A 19,246-nucleotide genomic window follows, 5' to 3' on the forward strand; every position below is an offset into this window, starting at 1 on the left:
AATATGAGATAGTCTCCATATAATCATAATGAATTCACTTACAAAATTGAAGTCACACGCGAGGACTGTCAAGCATTAAATAAATACTCAGAAAACTAAAACAACTTTTTTGCTGAAAGACGTGGAAGAAATTTTTAATAATGTTAGAATGAAAGTCTAAGTATTACCCAAGAATTTAACTTTTACCTTTGGAAGCCATGGGGAAGAACATACAAAATATAAAAACACATTCATTACACTAAATTAATACATGTGGTTTATTTTTCAGTTAGCTTGGTGTTGTTTGAATCTAACAACAACAGCCAGTGAAAAATGTAATATTTTGTTTATCCTCTTTTTTTCAGTCATGTGTTACACAGTGAAACAGTGAAGAAGACAATGAATGGAAATTTTTTGCCACATTCTGCAGGCAAGCGAAAGAAGCGTCATGACCATAAGCAGTGTGTTTATCTGGAAGAATGGCTAGAGAAGTCTAGTCAACAAGTTCATACAGCGAGGCCACATTATGGGGGCAGAGATGATGCCAGCCCTTCAGGTTACTGGCCACCACCACCATCTTCTCGACGCCTATTTGCTGCTCTCTCAGATCCTGCCGTGTGTCGCTACTCTGCTGTCCCAATGGGCTATTCTCTGGAGCCTGTACTCTGTCAGGTTTACCAGCCACCACCTCCATACCACCCAATACAAGTGCAACACTGCAGCTACCCTGCCAGGTTAGTGTCTACTTTGTGCCCAACATTAAGGTTTCAAGTAAGTTAACTAAGTGGAATGTGTTCTTTGTCATTTGTTCTTCCTCCCTTTACTCAAAACACATTTCTTTTATTCTCACAGGATTTGGTAATATGATAACATACAGCAGTCCTTGTCATAAGTGGAAATGCATGTGCCGCCTCCCTTTTACGTATTTCATTTTCCTTTTATGGCCCTTTACTTCATCATATGGTAACAGTTGCACTACTCCAGTCGTTCATGGTTCAAGTAAAATTCTGATTAAATTACCATATGTGACAACCAGTTATTACATTCTCATCCACTGATTGTTCTTATATTTATGGTGCAAACTCGAGGTTTGTGTTATGTTCATAAGGCAGTGGTTGTTATTGTGGTCTTTAGTATGAAGACTCGTTTGATGTTGCTTTCCACACTAGGCTGTCTTGTGTAAGCTTCTTCATTTCTCCATAAATACTGCAACATGTCAGATGGACCTGCTTGCTGTAGTCAAGTCTTGGTTTCCCTCTACAATTTTGCCTCCACACACCTTCAGTTTCCAAATTAATGATTTCTTGATGCTTCAGGATGTTGTATCAGCAAGTCTCTTCTTTTAGTCTAATTGTACCAGAAGTTTATTTTTCACCAATTCAGTACCTCCTCATTAGTTATCTACTCTACTCCCATAATCTTCCTCATTCTTCTGTAATGCTACGTTTCAAAAGCTTCTATTATCTTCTGGTGTCAACTGTTTACCGTTCACTTTTCGCTTCCATACAAGGCAGCACTCCAGACAGATACCTTCAGAAAAAAACTTCCTAAAACATTAAATTTTTATTCAATGTTAACAAATTTGCTATTTGCAGAAATGCTTTCCTTGGTATTTGCAAAGTTGCATTTTATATCCACTCTACTTCAGCCATTGCCAGCTACTATGCTGCCCCAATAGCAAAACTCATCTACTATTTTTAGTGGCACATTGCCTAATTTAATTCACTCAGCATCATCTGATTTAATTCGACTACATTCCATTACTCTTGTTTTATTTTTGTTTATATTCATCTTATAATTTCTTTTCAAGAAACGATCCATTCTGTTCAATTGATGTTTCCAGTCTTTTTCTATGTCTGACAGAATTATGATGTTTCTGCTAATCTTGAAGTTTCTATTGGAACTCCTCAAACTGTCCTCTGTTGCTTGCTCAGTATACAGATCAAAAAAGTTGAGTATTCATCCCTCTCTCAACTGCTGCATCTCTTTCATGTCCTTTGTCTTTTACAATTGCAGTCTGGTTTTTGCACAAGTTGCAGATAACATTTTGCTTCTTGTATTTTGTCACTGCTCCCTTCAAAATTTTGAAGACTAGATTTCAGCCAGGATTGTCAAAAGGTTTCTGTAAATCTACAACTGCTGTATACATACATATGCCCCCATAGGTTTCCATTGATTTTTGATTATTTTGTCAATAATTAATCTCAGTGTTTTAAAAGCATGACTTGCTGAACTGATTGTTTCACAATACTCACACCATTCAGCACCTGCATTCTTTAGAATCAAAGTTTTTACATTCTTCTTGAAGTCTGATGACATTTTACCTGTCTCATATAATTTGCAAATGAGATGGAATAGTTTTGTTGTTGCTTGCTCTCCCATGAATCTCAAAAACTGTGAGGGGATGTTGTCTCCTGGAGTTGAGCTGTTTCATCTAAAGTTTCTCGGTGATCTGTCAAATTCTTCTCACAGAATCATATCCCCCATCTCAGCTTCACCTGCTTCCTCTTCCCTTTCCATAATATTGTCATAAAGTTCGTTTCCTTTGTACAGCCCTTCTGTATATTCCTTCCACCTTTCAGCCTTTCCTTCTTCACTTAGTAATGTGTTGGTAGCTGAGAGCTCTTAGTGTTCGTACAAATGCTTCTCTTTTCCCCAAAGGTCTCTTTAATGTTTCTGCTGGTGGCATCTGTATTTCCCTTATGCATGCTTCTGTAGCTTCACATTTCTCCTCTAGTCATTCCTGTTTTGTGAATTAGCGCTTTCTTTCAATTTCATTTTTTTTATGTCTCTATTCCCCTTTCTGCATGTATCATTTTCTACATTTTTATATTTTCTCCTTGTGTCAGTTAAATTCAGTATCCATTATGTTATCCAACGATTTCTATTGGGCCTTGATTCTTGCTAGCATGATCATTTGCTGCCTTCTTTATTTCATCTCTCAAAACTATCCATTTGCATTCATTTCCTCCGTTTCAGGCAGTGCATCCTTTGAAACTCTTTACAATCTCTGTTTCTTTTAACTGACCCAGGAGCCATCTTCCTAACTCAAATCGGAAGAAATTTATTTATTGGTTTATACACAATAGTCAGTGTTTGCGAGTCATTGTCAGTCTGCATACACATCTTGAAATTGTGCGTGGGACACTTAATTGGTAGAAGAAAATGACTTATGACTTCTTTAATTATTAACTTAGGTATATAAGTTACAATATGAAGACCATTTACAATTTATTTTGGAAATTTGTGGCAAGTTCCTATGGGACCAAACTGCTGAGGTCATCGGTCCCTAAAACAATTTAATCAAATACAAATTACATCCAGCACTGCTGGCATGAGCTTTTCACAAAAAAAATTGTGTTAACTGCCATTAATGCTACTATTTAGAAAATTATTAAAGTTGAACTGTGCATTGTTTTAGCCTTGATTCAACTTATGTATCTAGCCTTGCAGTTGCTCTGTGCTCTGCTAGGCTTTATTGAAAAAGGTTTTGCTGGTATATACAAAAATTATTTTTAATTTTGTGTAATCTAGACTGAGAAATCTATCTCAATTTTTCATTTCTAATTTGTAAGTATGGAAAAAGGCCTAATTTAATGCATGTATGCAATATGTGTGGAATTTTTTTAATTCTTGAAGTGTGTGTAGACTAGGGAAAATAAATGTGTGTTCAGTACAGCATCGTTGACAAAAAATGTAGGTATTCAAAACAAAAGTACTTCTTGTGATGTTTTTAGTTATATGACTCTTCATTTGATGCCAGAAAGATACCTCTAATGGGGAGAACATGGCAAGTGCCATAATCCAGTTTCGTGGAAACTTTCCCCAGTGGAACAGGGTCAAAATAAGTGAACACCCATCTTATCCACAGATAATCTATCATTTCTGAGAAAATGATGGCCACAGATTTTGAGGTAGTCTTATATGCCTTTTAGCTCTTAACACATTCAACCAAAGTGGTGGCGCAGTGGATAGTGTCAAAGGTTAACACTTCTGCACCCCCTGATCAAAATCTCATTATTGTTTTTATTTTATTTATTTATTTATCTATCAGAGTGTTCCTTCATTATACAGGGTGATTCAAAAAGAATACCACAACTTTAGGAATTTAAAACTCTGCAACGACAAAAGGCAGAGCTAAGCACTATCTGTCGGCGAATTAAGGGAGCTATAAAGTTTCATTTAGTTGTACATTTGTTCGCTTGAGGCGCTGTTGACTAGGCGTCAGCGTCAGTTGATGCTAAGATGGCGTCCGCTCAACAGAAAGCTTTTTGTGTTATTGAGTACGGCAGAAGTGAATCGACGACAGTTGTTCAGCGTGCATTTCGAACGAAGTATGGTGTTAAACCTCCTGATAGGTGGTGTATTAAACGTTGGTATAAACAGTTTACAGAGAATGGGTGTTTGTGCAAAGGGAAAAGTTCTGGATGGCCGAGAACGAGTGATGAAAATGTAGCACGCATCCAGCAAGCATTTGTTCGCAGCCCAGGAAAATCGACTCGCAGAGCTAGCAGAGAGCTGCAAATTCCACAATCAACTGTATGGAGAGTCCTACGAAAAAGGTTAGTTATGAAACCTGAACGTCAACTACCCGAGGCGATGGATCGGCCGCCAGGCAGCCCGTGACAGAGCACTTCATCACTGGCCTCCAAGAAGCCCTGATCTTACCCCCTGCGATTTTTTCTTATGGGGGTATGTTAAGGATATGGTGTTTCGGCCACCTCTCCCAGCCACCATTGATGATTTGAAACGAGAAATAACAGCAGCTATCCAAACTGTTACGCCTGATATGCTACAGAGAGTGTGGAACGAGTTGGAGTATCGGGTTGATATTGCTCAAGTGTCTGGAGGGGGCCATATTGAACATCTCTGAACTTGTTTTTGAGTGAAAAAAAAAACCTTTTTAAATACTCTTTGTAATGATGTATAACAGAAGGTTATATTATGTTTCTTTCATTAAATACACATTTTTAAAGTTGTGGTATTCTTTTTGAATCACCCTGTATGACTGGAATTTCATGGATAAAGATGGAATACCAACCTGTTCATTGAAAGTAATTCCTCCAAAATGTACACTACTTTGTCAGCCCTGTGACATATACTTTTACAGGCAAACAAAACGTTTCACCCGAAAACTGCAGAAATGCACAATAGAGCAAAGGGATATCACAAGTAGACATGACAGTAAAAATCCATGCATTGATTCATTATCAATTGCAAGCACCAGTTTTTGAAAAAATCATCGGTTATGTGTCATTTGCTGAGAAATTATTGCCCAAGCTTGAAATCTTCAGCAGTGTTAATGAAGTTTCGTTTCCGAGTGAGATGCATACAAAGAAATGTGACTTTGACAAAACTGTCTTTTGCACGATGCACATGGCATTCAGGATTTCCATGTTTTGAATGTTTGTTTGATCTGTATCATCAAAGAGAAAGCACCAAATGTTCATGAAGAATAAATACAGGGTCAGGCATTTAAAACTTTTTGTCAGAATATTTTGCGAAATACACATCGGAATAAAAAAAGCGGTAATAGGCATTGTTCAGCTTAAAGTGAAGACCTCCATTAATATAATGCCTGACCTCCCTGCACCACTCCTGGGGGCGGAAGGGTGTGACTGAAATCTTAAACTGGAGCCTCTATTTTTTAATGCAGATTTGGATTCTCCATGAAAAAATTGCAACTTCTGTATGAAACATTTCTTTCGTTTCATGATAGATGGCGATGTAATCAGCAAACATGGAAATGAGGTGACAATTGTTGCAAAACGGTACTATCTCAAACAAATGCACATCCGATTAAGGCAATCGAAGTACTTTTTTGCTATTTTTGATAATTCTATCATGTGACGCCTTCCACAGTCGAATGAAGCACAGATAGTGATCATGTGCTCAGTCTGCAGTCAGATTGTGCGTGTTACTTTAATAATTCAGACTGCACACATCTTGTGGCAATTGTTCCATGATGTTAACAATTGCAGAGAAAGCCAATATCATTGTCACGTACTTTGAGGCTTATAGAAATGTTGACAAAGTTTGTCAAAGGTATGCTACTCTGTTGCCCGATAGGAATGTTCCGTCTGCAACAATATTTTGCAATATTGACCACCTGTTTACTGAAATGGGAAGAGAAAGAATCTGATTACTATTTGTGACAAACAAAAGTAAGGCAGTGAATGTTTTAGCTGCAGTTGCTGCAAATCCTCACACTATTTCTCGACAAATTGTGAGCGGTACAGGAATTTTGCAAAAAAGTGACTGCTTGTGTCTGTGTATATGCGGATGGATATGTGTGTGTGTGCGAGTGTATACCTGTTCTTTTTTCCCCCTAAGGTAAGTCTTTCCGCTCCCGGGATTGGAATGACTCCTTACCCTCTCCCTTAAAACCCAAATCCTTTCGTCTTTCCCTCTCCTTCCCTCTTTCCTGATGAGGCAACCATTGGTTGCGAAAGCTTGAATTTTGTGTGTATGTTTGTGTTTGTTTGTGTGTCTATCGACCTGCCAGCACTTTTGTTTGGTAAGTCTCATCATCTTTCTTTTTAGATATATTTTTCCCACGTGGAATGTTTCCCTATATATATATATGTAGCAAGTGCCCTAACCCAGTTTCCCAAAAACTTTCCTCAGTGTAAGAGGGATCAAAATAAGCGTACTCAAGTCTCTGCTTATCTGTAGGTACTCCACTGTTTCTGAGAAAATGATGGTCAAAGTTTTGATGCAATTTAGGTGCCTTTTAGCATGCAATAAGGCTGACCGAAGTGGTGGTGCAGTGGGTAGCTTTGCACTTTCACACTTTTGTGGCCCTTGTTTGAAATCCAATATTTTTTTTTAATTTTTTAATCTACATATACCCACAGAAGGTTACTACTCAAATGTTTCTTGTCTAGTTGGGGGATACAGGGCATTATATTAATTGTATGATTACAACTGGGTTTCACAATAAGTGTCACACATTTATTATGTAGTATATGTGTGTAAGATATTAGCAAGGGTTTCAAATCCAACAGTCTTATATTTCATTCTGATATCAATGCTTATATTTTATTCTTATACAGGGTGAGGCATTTAAAACTGTTTGCCGGAATTTTGGTGAAATACACATTGGATTAAAAAGAAGTGGTAATAAATGTTGTTCACCTCTAGGAGGGATATCCATTAACACAACGCTCGATCCCATGCACCACCCCGGGGACGAGAGGGGGGGACTTTGAAATCTTAAATAGGAACCCCTATTTTTATTGCAGATTTTTTACTCTCCGTGAAAAAATATGTAACTTTTGTATGAAACATTTATTTCATTTCATTACGGATGGCACTGTAATCGGAATGCATGAATATGAGGGTGACAATTGTTGAAAATGTAATATCTCACAAAAATACACATCCAATTGGGAAAATCAATGTACATTATTTGATATTTGGGAAAACGCTATCATGTGACACCTTCTACTCTCATAACCTCCCGCAATGCATCCTTAGACTACATTTTGTATTACCCTGGATGACGATGTGCACATAGTAGAAACATGTTCCCTTCAGGGTGCTTGATGTTGGTGAGACCCCTTGCCTCTCACTAATCTTGGGGTGCTTGATTACTGTGAGTCCCTTGCCTCTCAAAAGTGTTACATGCACCAAATGTTCGAAATGTCCATTGTTTCTAATGCACATTGCAGCTCTGTGTGTGAATACAATCTGCCATGTATTAGTGTATCTGTGCTAATGTTTGCACTTTCATTGTGAATTTGCTGCTGCTTATCTTTGGGGGTTGTTGATACATCAATGTAAACTCTCTCTTTTAGCCACCCCCACAGGAAAAAACAGCAGAAGTCAAATCGGGTGAATGTGTGGGTCTCTGAAGTATGGGCCAATTACCTGCATACCTAAAACACCGCACCAAAAGTTGACACTCCATGGGCGTTGAAGTTCAACTTGCCTTGTCCAAAGGAGATTCACCACTGACTGCTTGTGTCTGTGTATATGTGGATGGATATGTGTGTGTGTGCGAGTGTATACCTGTCCTTTTTTCCCCCTAAGGTAAGTCTTTCCGCTCCCGGGATTGGAATGACTCCTTACCCTCTCCCTTAAAACCCAAATCCTTTCGTCTTTCCCTCTCCTTCCCTCTTTCCTGATGAGGCAACCGTTGGTTGCGAAAGCTTGAATTTTGTGTGTAGAGGGAAACATTCCACGTGGGAAAAATATATCTAAAAAGAAAGATGATGAGACTTACCAAACAAAAGCGCTGACAGGTCGATAGACACACAAACAAACATAAACATACACACTAAATTCAAGCTTTCGCAACCAACGGTTGCCTCATCAGGAAAGAGGGAAGGAGAGGGAAAGACGAAAGGATTTGGGTTTTAAGGGAGAGGGTAAGGAGTCATTCCAATCCCAGGAGCGGAAAGACTTACCTTAGGGGGAAAAAAGGACAGGTATACACTCGCGCGCACACACACACATATCCATCCGCATATACACAGACACAAGCAGACATTTGTAAAGGCAAAGAGTTTGGGCAGAGATGTCAGTCGAGGCGGAAGTTCAGAGGCAAAGATGATGTTGAAAGACAGGTGAGGTATGAGCGGCGGCAAATTGAAATTAGAAATTAGTGGAGATTGAGGCCTGGCGGATAGCGAGAAGAGAGGATATGCTGAAGGGCAAGTTCCCATCTCCGGAGTTCTGACAGGTTGGTGTTAGTGGGAAGTATCCAGATAACCCGGACGGTGTAACACTGTGCCAAGATGTGCTGGCCGTGCACCAAGGCATGTTTATCCACAGGATGATCCTCATTACCAACAAACACTGTCTGCCTGTGTCCATTCATGCAAATGGACAGTTTGTTGCTGGTCATTCCCACATAGAACGCTTCACAGTGTAGGCAGGTCAGTTGGTAAATCACATGGGTGCTTTCACACGTGGCTCTGCCTTTGATCATGTACACCTTCTGGATTACAGGACTGGAGTAGGTGGTGGTGGGAGGGTGCATGGGACAGGTTTTACACCGGGGGCGGTTACAAGGGTAGGAGCCAGAGGGTAGGGAAGGTGGTTTGGGGATTTCATAGGGATGAACTAAGAGGTTACGAAGGTTAGGTGGATGGCGGAAAGACACTCTAGGTGGAGTGGGGAGGATTTCATGAAGGATGGATCTCATTTCAGGACAGGATTTGAGGAAGTCGTATCCCTGCTGGAGAGCCACATTCAGAATCTGATCCAGTCCCGGAAAGTATCCTGTCACATGTGGGGCACTTTTGGGGTTCTTCTGTGGAAGTTTCCAGGTTTGAGGAGATGAGGAAGTGGCTCTGGTTATTTGCTTCTGTACCAGGTCGGGAGGGTAGTTACGGGATGCAAAAGCTGTTTTCAGGTTGTTGGTGTAATGGTTCAAGGATTCCGGACTGGAGCAGATTCGTTTGCCACGAAGACCTAGGCTGTAGGGAAGGGACCGTTTGATGTGGAATGGGTGGCAGCTGTCATAATGGAGGTACTGTTGCTTGTCGGTGGGTTTGATGTGGACGGACGTGTGAAGCTGGCCATTGGACAGGTGGAGGTCAACGTCAAGGGAAGTGGCATGGGATTTAGAGTAGGACCAGGTGAATCTGATGGAACCAAAGGAGTTGAGGTTGGAGAGGAAATTCTGGAGTTCTTCTTCACTGTGAGTCCAGATCATGAAAATGTCATCAATAAATCTGTACCAAACTTTGGGTTGACAGGCCTGGGTAACCAAGAAGGCTTCCTCTAAGCGACCCATGAATAGGTTGGTGTACGAGGGGGCCATCCTGGTACCCAAGGCTGTTCCCTTTAATTGTTGGTATGTCTGGCCTTCGAAAGTGAAGAAGTTGTGGGTCAGGATGAAGCTGGCTAAGGTAATGAGGAAAGAGGTTTTAGGTAGGGTGGCAGGTGATCGGCGTGAAAGGAAGTGCTCCATCGCAGCGAGGCCCTGGGCATGCGGAATATTTGTGTACAAGGAAGTGGCATCAATGGTTACAAGGATGGTTTCCGGGGGTAACAGACTGGGTAGGGATTCCAGGCGTTCGAGAAAGTGGTTGGTGTCTTTGATGAAGGATGGGAGACTGCATGTAATGGGTTGAAGGTGTTGATCTACGTAGGCAGAGATGCGTTCTGTGGGGGCTTGGTAACCAGCTACAATGGGACGGCCGGGATGATTGGGTTTGTGAATTTTAGGAAGAAGGTAGAAGGTAGGGGTGCGGGGTGTTGGTGGGGTCAGGAGGTTGATGGAGTCAGGTAAAAGGTTTTGTAGGGGGCCTAAGGTTCTGAGGATTCCGTGAAGCTCCGCCTGGACATCAGGAATGGGATTACCTAGGCAAACTTTAAGTAGTGTTGTCTGAAAGCTGATGCAGTCCCTCAGCCACATACTCCCGACGATCAAGTACCACAGTCGTGGAACCCTTGTCCGCCGGAAGAATGACGATGGATTGGTCAGCCATCAGATCACGGATAGCCTGGGCTTCAGCAGTGGTGATGTTGGGAGTAGGATTAAGGTTTTTTTAAGAAGGATTGAGAGGCAAGGCTGGAAGTCAGAAATTCCTGGAAGGTTAGGAGAGGGTGATTTTGAGGAAGAGGAGGTGGGTCCCGCTGTGACGGAGGACGGAACTGTTCCAGGCATGGTTCAATTTGGATAGTGTCATGGGGAGTTGGATCATTAGGAGAAGGATTAGGATCATTTTTCTTCGTGGCAAAGTGATATTTCCAACAGAGAGTACGGGTGTAGGACAGTAAATCTTTGACGAGGGCTGTTTGGTTAAATCTGGGAGTGGGGCTGAAGGTGAGGCCTTTGGATAGGACAGAGGTTTCGGATTGGGAGAGAGGTTTGGAGGAAAGGTTAACTACTGAATTGGGGTGTTGTGGTTCCAGATTGTGTTGATTGGAATTTTGAGGTTTTGGAGGGAGTGGAGCTGGAAGTGGGACATTGAGTAGATGGGAGAGACTGGGTTTGTGTGCAATGAGAGGAGGTTGAGGTTTGCTGGAAAGGTTGTGAAGGGTGAGTGAGTTGCCTTTCCGGAGGTGGGAAACCAGGAGATTGGATAGTTTTTTAAGGTGGAGGGTGGAATGCTGTTCTAATTTGCGGTTGGCCTGTAGGAGGATGCTCTGAACAGTCGGTGTGGATGTGGGAGAGGAAAGATTGAGGACTTTTATTAAGGATAGGAGTTGATGGGTGTGTTGATTGGCTGAGTGGATGTGTAGGTGAAGGGTTAGGTGGGTGAGGGCAATGGATTGTTCAGTTTGGAACTGGTACAGGGACTGATGGAAAGAAGGGTTGCAGCCAGAGATGGGAACTTTAAGTGTGAGGCCTTTGGGGGTGATGCCGAATGTCAGACAAGCCTGAGAAAATAAAATATGGGAGTGTAATCTGGCTAGGGCGAAGGCATGTTTGCGGAGGGAATGGAAATAAAACTTAATGGGGTCTTTGTGGAGGTGTTGTGAGGGTGACATGGTACTAGAAGGTGGAAAGTGTAACATGAGGCTGAAATGAAAATGAAAATAAATATAAAAATATATGGGGAGAGATAAAGGTGAACTAGAAAGCAAATGGAGATTTGGTGTGCAAAAATGGCGAAAAAGGGTTGGTTAGAGCTGGGCTATGTCGATCCTGTGGTGAACTTGTGTAGGTAGATAATGATGTGCATAAAGGTTAGGTGGTTGTGTTGCCGCCAAAACACGTTAAGGGTGGAGAAATTCAGGAAAATTTCGAAAAAACTACGTGAGGATGTATTAAAAGGAGTGGTTTGGTGGTGGCAGATTATGGAAATGAGGCTAACAATTGTCTGATGAAGAAATAATGACGTTAAAACCTGTGGGAAGCGGCTAAAAATGATCGGTAATGTGAGAAAAACGGAAATGAAAATAAAGCAAAAGTTATTAAAACTAGCCTAAAAGGTTGTTTAATAGCTGAAAGGAACTGTTTGTGAACTAGAAGCAGTGGATTTTATAGCAGCGGTAGTGTTGAAAGTGGAAAAAAAATTTTTTTGGTTATGGTTTGGAAGTGGGTTACGTATTATTACGTGTTATTGAGTATATATCGGCGGGATAAAATTGTATACTGGATTACGGTAAAAAAGGAGAAGGTGAATACAAAGTGATGGCAAAAACAGAAGGAGGAAATAAGACGACAGAAAAGATTACGAAATGTAACAGTGACAATAACAAACGTAATTGTTGGGTTCAAATTAATGATATGAATATAATAGAGGGAAACATTCCACGTGGGAAAAATATATCTAAAAAGAAAGATGACTCCTTCCCTCTTTCCTGATGATATTTTAACTGACAAATAGACAAAAAAAAATGTTTTTTGATTGTGTGTGTGAGTGATATGCAAAACTGTGTACCATAGAGAGTGGTGATGTAAGTGAATATCATTCAAATCTCATAAAAGTTTTCTGGATTAAGGAAATCCACTGTAACTGTCTCAAAAACATCAGTTTCATTTAGTGACGGTTTCTTTGCAATATGATGCAACACCGTATGCAGAAAGCTTTTATGTTAAAGGAATGAAATGAAATGGAATGATCGTATGGCATTGTTGGCCAGGAAGCCCCATGTCGGGGAGTTCGGCTGCCATATTGCAAGTCCTTTTTAGTTGATGCCACTTCGGCAACTTGCGGGTCAATGATGATGAAAATTATGATGAAGGACACACCACACCCAGTCCCCTGCCTGGAATCAAACCCGGGCCCACTGCGTGGTAGGCGGAAATGCTACCGCTATGCTACGGAGGTGGCCATGTTAAAGGAATGATTATAACGAAAAGGCAGCTCAATAATTTTGACAAGATGTATTAACATCAGCCGACTGCAGAAATGAAGATATATTAAATAGGAACTTACAAAGCTTCAAGAAGAATTCTGAGAAATTATTAGCCAAATATTACAACACAAATTATAATGGATATCAGAAAGAGAAAATAAGTCATAAATATATATATATATCTAAAAACAAAGATGATGTGACTTACCAAATGAAAGTGCTGGCAGGTCGACTGACACACAAACGAACACAAACATACACACAAAATTCAAGCTTTCGCAACAAACTGTTGCCTCATCAGGAAAGAGGGAAGGAGAGGGAAAGACGAAAGGATGTGGGTTTTAAGGGAGAGGGTAAGGAGTCATTCCAGTCCCGGGAGCGGAAAGACTTACCTTAGGGGGAAAAAAGGACGGGTATACACTCGCGCACACACACACACATATCCATCCACACATATACAGACACAAGCAGACATATTTAAAGACAAAGAGTTTGGGCAGAGATGTCAGTCGAGGCAGAAGTGCAGAGGCAAAGATGTTGTTGAATGACAGGTGAGAAGCGGAAAGACTTACCTTAGGGGGAAAAAAGGACAGGTATACACTCGCACACACACACATATCCATCCACACATATACAGGCACAAGCAGACATCTGTAAAGGCAAAGAGTTTGGGCAGAGATGTCAGTCGAGGCGGAAGTACAGAGGCAAAGATGTTGTTGAAAGACAGGTGAGGTATGAGCGGCTGCAAATTGAAATTAGAAATTAGCGGAGATTGAGGCCTGGCGGATAGCGAGAAGAGAGGATATGCTGAAGGGCAAGTTCCCATATATATATATAAATATAATAGAGGGAAACATTCCACGTGGGAAAAATATATATATATATATATAAAAAGAAAGATGATGAGACTTACCAAACAAAAGCACTGGCAGGTCGATAGACACACAAACAAACACAAACATACACACTAAATTCAAGCTTTCGCAACCTTTGCCTGTGTTCGATGTCAACATGCAGTAACCATTCACAGATGGCAGGTGGCAGCGCTAGTAGTGGAAGATATATAAAGCATGTCTGGAGATGCAGAAAACAGTGCAGCCATTGTCGTAATGCCAAAACAGAGCGATTTATCCGATGTCCAAAAAGGGCAGGAGCATTTGCTTTTGGGCCAAGATTGGAAGCATTTGCAAAATGTCCAACTTTGTACACTGTTCATGTGCCACTGTGATTAAAGTACAGGGTGGAGAAAAATTATGTCACAAAATTTTAACCCTGGATAGCTGATGCCAGTGGGAACCAAAATTACTAATGTTGTGTAGGTCGACAATGCACAATTTTTAAAATACAGAAAACTTGGTACCACACACTCTGATTGGCCACAGGATTGCCCTGTTGCCGGATGCTCTGGACAATGCACGACCGTGAATGCTTTGCCTGCCAGAGATCGCGATGTATCCATGGCGACCCGCCTGCTCAGTGGTAGCACGCCAGCCTTCCACTCTGGGGCCTGGGGGTGAATCTGCGGGGTCCCGACACATCCATTGTAGTTTTATGATAAGGCGTACTAGGAACAAACCGTTAACAGCTGTTAGTTCGCGTACAGAAAGTAATTGTGTTGGCTCTGAAAAGGGCCTTTTTTGTAGCTAGGACATTGTTTACTGAAAGCAGGTGCTCAAACTGGCGACCCTCTGATGCGACACAAGCTTGGTAATGTCGAATGGTGTTTTGCTGAACTCTTTCAAAGATTCCCTGCTTTACCATGATGTGTTTGGCACCATGTTGAATGCGATCCATTAATTCCTCTTTGTTTCTAGGTGGTTGGCATCTGGATGGGTGAACTAGAACCTTGAAGAGTCCCTGTAGGAAAAAGTCCGGTGACGTGAGGTCTGGTGATTGCAAGGGCTCATGTCCTATGAGCCCCTCTGCCAATAACCCAGCTGCCAAAGAGTTCATTTAAATATCCGCCCACAGTACGGCTGTTATTTGCGGGCACCCCATCATGCTGCAACCACGTGCATAGCCATATGTCCTAGGGAACATCTTCCAGCAGGTTGGGTAGAGTTTCTTGCAAAAAGTGAAGGTAATTTGCCCTGGTAAATTGGGGACTGGCCCAATCAGATGGTCACACACAATGCCTGCCCAAATGTTGAGCAAAAATTGTTCCTGGTATCCATGGACGTACATGATGTGAGGATTTCCCCTTGCCCGGTAATGAACGTTTTGAGTGTTGTAAAGGGAATCCCAATGGCATGTGCACTCTTCGGTAAACAACACAATGGTGGGGAAGTCAGGATCTTGTGCAACACTTTGCAGAAAATACTGGCAAAACCCTAGCCTACCTTCATAGTCTGCCACATGATTTAGGTCTTGGACAGGGTGGATACTGAATGGATGCTGGCTGTCATCCCTCAAAACCTCCCAGACTAACCGATGAGTGACCCCCATGTCATGACCAACTGCTCGAGTAATTGTCTTAGGTGCTTCCTCGAAGCACTCGTAAACAGTCTCTTCAAATGCAGCATCCAGTCGTGTTCAAGGTCTTCCAGCATCACCATGATATCCCACTAACGAGCCTATTTCACCAGGTCGCCGGTGAATTGCTGTAAACATTTACAGGTGTGGATGGCGTCTTGCTGGGTACCATTCCTCATACAACCATCGAGCTTCGTGTGCATTACCATTGTCTAGTCCACAAACAAAAACCATATCTCGTTGTTCTTTAAACGAATACTGTGCTGCCATGCTTACTGTAGGACTAAATCGCAGGTGGCCTGTGTGTGCTCCGAAGCGAAACTTACATGTGAATGCCTCTGACATGAGGTGGAGACAAACAGCAAGACCTATTCAAAACGTGTGCGTACCACATTGGGGCAGTGACGGGGCCAGGGACATTTGTATTTGTGAACCAACAACGATAGTGCTGCCCATCAACTGACAAATGGCAAAAGGACAGTCCCACGGCCAATTGGAGCACATGGTGCCAAGTTTCTGTTGTTTAAAAATGGTGCATTGTCGACCTAAACAACATTAGTAATTTTGGTTTCTACTGGCATCAGCTATCCAGGGTTAAAATTACACAATTTTTCTCCACCCTGTATACTGAGAATCAAAAAGTGGCATTATCCGAAACAAGCTCCAAGAAAGACGTGTGGTGCACCTTTGGCCATGAACCTAGGGGCTACCAACAGTGGCTGCTCAACAATCATTCAGCAAATATTGCTGTGTACGGGCCTCCACAGTAGGTGCCTGGTTCATGCGCTGCGCTGATTGCTGTTCATCGACAATGAAGGATGGAATTTGCACATCAATACCACAACTGGATGTCCACTGAGTGGTAACTTGGTGGCCTTTTCAGATGAATCACATTTTATGCTCCATTGGGCGTGAAATGCCTGAAAGTAGACTCTCTGTAACAAATGGTTGGAAGGATCCAGTCTGGAGGAGGGAGCATTATTTATTTATTTATTTATTGATTTATTTAACCTGGCAAGATTAGGGCCATCAGGCCCTCTCTTACATCTAACCAGGCATTCTACTTATTTTACATTCATACGTTTTAGTAGGCATGTTAAACTACATCTAGTACAAAAAGTGAAATAAACAATTAGAAAGGTACACCTGGAAAAATACATACATATAGAGTTTATATTCGTAGATCATAAGTACTGTTATAATTAGACATTATTGAAGAGACAAATTTTAGATAGGAGTGCTGGCAGCAGGGAGTATGAGGGAGACTCATGGTGAAGGGAGGAGAAGAATAGAGAGACATGATGGAACATAATTAAGGAAGTATAAAGGAAAAGAAGATTGTGTGGCTAATAGAGATAGATGAAGAGGAAGGCATCTCAGGAGCAAGATAGGAGATGCTAGCTTTGCTATTTGACAGATGAGAGGATTGGCCTGGTACATTAATTTTGTGGAGAACTTTATGAGGATGATAGTAGGAAATGCTTCAACTTCTTCTTAAAAGGAGCAGGAGATTGAATTTTGCGCAAAGTAAGGGGCAGTTTGTTCCTGAGGCGGACAGCGGCAGATAGTTTCACTTCCAACTCTCGTGCCTTTTTCTCGTATTCAGACACAGACTTTTTTAGTGCTGTAATTTCGACAGTATTGGCCTCAACAGTTTCACGCATTTTGGCCAATACTGCTGCCGTTACAGTATCTGATATAGTGCCTGCTATCAGATCGAGATTGTTTTTATCGCGAAGCGCAGCGTTTACCTCAGAGCGGACCAGCTCCGCTATACCAGGAGCCGCGGCCGCACTTTCCGCCAAGAGCAGACCTGCCGCACCTACTGCTTCCCCGCTGCTGGACGCGCTGCTGTTGACTCTTCTGTTCACCATTTTCTCGAAGATATTGGCGGAGCACAGAAAAAAAAAATAGCACTACTGCACAGAACACTGTTGTTTACACGATTTCCACTTGTACTAGACAACACCACCTGCGAGAACACCTTCGAAATCAACTAAATTTCGCGAGCCGAACTTAACACGTGTTACACTGCAGCCGCCATGAATGGCATTATGGTGTGGGGAATGTTTTCGTGGCATTCCCTGGGGAATCTCATCATTCTGGAAGGCACTATGGATCAACACAAGTATGCATCTATACTTAGGAGCCATGTTATTGTTGTGGTCTTCAGTTCTGAGACTGGTTTGATGCAGCTCTCCATGCTACTCTATCCTGTGCAAGCTTCTTCATCTCCCAGTACCTACTGCAACCTACATCCTTCTGAATCTGCTTAGTGTATTCATCTCTTGGTCTCCCTCTACGATTTTTAGCCTCCACGCTGCCCTCCAATGCTAAATTGGTGATCCCTTGATGCCTCAGGACATGTCCTACCAACCGGTTCCTTCTTCTAGTCAAGTTGTGCCACAAACTTCTCTTCTCCCCAATCCTATTCAGTACCTCCTCATTAGTTACGTGATCTACCCACCTAATCTTCAACATTCTTCTGTAGCACCACATTTCGAAAGCTTCTATTCTCTTCTTGTCCAACTATTTATTGTCCATGTTTCACTTCCATACATGGCTACACTCCATACAAACACTTTCAGAAATGACTTCCTGACACTTAAATCTATACTCGATGTTAACAAATTCCTCTTCTTCAGAAACGCTTTCCTTGCCATTGCCAGTCTACATTTTATATCCTCTCTACTTCGACCATCATCAGTTATTTTGTTCCCCAAATAGCAAAACTCCTTTACTACTTTCAGTGTCTCATTTCCTAATCTAATTCCCTCAGCACCACCCGACTTAATTCGACTACATTCTATTATCCTCGTTTTGCTTTTGTTGATGTTAATCTTATATCCTCCTCTCAAGACACTGTCCATTCTGTTCAACTGCTCTTCCAAGTCCTTTGCTGTCTCTGACAGAATTACAGTGTCATTGGCGAACCTCAAAGTTTTTATTTCCTCTCCCTGGATTGTAATATCTCCTCCAGATTTTCCTTTTGTTTCCTTTACTGCTTGCTCAATATACAGGTTGAATAACATCTGGGAGAGGCTACAAACCTGTCGCACTCCCTTCCCAACCACTGCTTCCCTTTCATGCCCCTCGACTCTTGTAACTGCCATCTGGTTTCTGTACAAATTGTAAATAGCCTTTCGCTCCCTGTATTTTACCCCTGCCACCTTTAGAATTTGAAAGAGAGTATTCCAGTCAACATTGTCAAAAGCTTTCTCTAAGTCTACAAATGCTAGAAACATAGGTTTGCCTTTCCTTAATCTTTCGTCTAAGATAAGTCGTAAGGTCAGTATTGCCTCACGTGTTCCAACATTTCTATGGAATCCAAACTGATCTTCCCCGAGGTTGGCTTCTACCAGTTTTTCCATTCGTCTGTAAATAATTTGCGTTAGTATTTTGCAGCTGTGACTTATTAAACTGATAGTTCGGTAATTTTCACGTCTGTCAACACCTACTTTCTTTGGGATTGGAATTATTATATTCTTCTTGAAGTCTGAGGGTATTTCGCCTGTCTCATACATCTTGCTCACCAGATGGTAGAGTTTTGTCAGGACTGGCTCTCTCAAGGCCGTCAGTAGTTCTAATGGAATGTTGTCTACTCCCGGGGCCTTGTTTGGACTCAGGTGTTTCAGTGCTCTGTCAAACTCTTCACACAGTATCGTATCTCCCATTTCATCTTCATCTACATCCTCTTCCCTTTCTATAATATTGTCCTCAAGTACATTGCCCTTGTATAGACCCTCTATATACTCCTTCCATCTTTCTGCTTTCCCTTCTTTGCTTAGTACTGGGTTTCCATCTGAGCTATTGATATTCATACAAGTGGCTCTCTTTTCTCCAAAAGTATCTTTAATTTTCCTGTAGGCAGTATCTATCTTACCCCTAGTGAGATAAGCCTCTACATCCTTACATTTGTCCTCTAGCCATCCCTGCCTAGCCATTTTGCACTTCCTGTCGATCTCATTTTTGAGACATTTGTATTCCTTTTTGCCTGCTTCATTTACTGCATTTTTATATTTTCTCCTTTCAT

The 19,246-nt window shown here is 41.7% G+C and overlaps 1 protein-coding gene across 1 annotated transcript in view; it reads left to right on the forward strand.

The window, feature by feature from the left end:
- The window catches only part of LOC126175356 (uncharacterized), a 280,513-nt gene that overhangs the window by 31,525 nt on the left and 229,742 nt on the right, over positions 1-19,246 (forward strand). The window contains exon 2 of the mRNA XM_049922109.1: positions 345-713. Coding sequence (XP_049778066.1) covers positions 379-713 — 335 coding nt within the window. The 5' untranslated portion in view covers positions 345-378. The remainder of the gene's footprint in view (positions 1-344; positions 714-19,246) is intronic.

The sequence above is a fragment of the Schistocerca cancellata genome, chromosome 1 (genome assembly GCF_023864275.1).
Source record: "Schistocerca cancellata isolate TAMUIC-IGC-003103 chromosome 1, iqSchCanc2.1, whole genome shotgun sequence".
Taxonomy (NCBI): domain Eukaryota; kingdom Metazoa; phylum Arthropoda; class Insecta; order Orthoptera; family Acrididae; genus Schistocerca; species Schistocerca cancellata.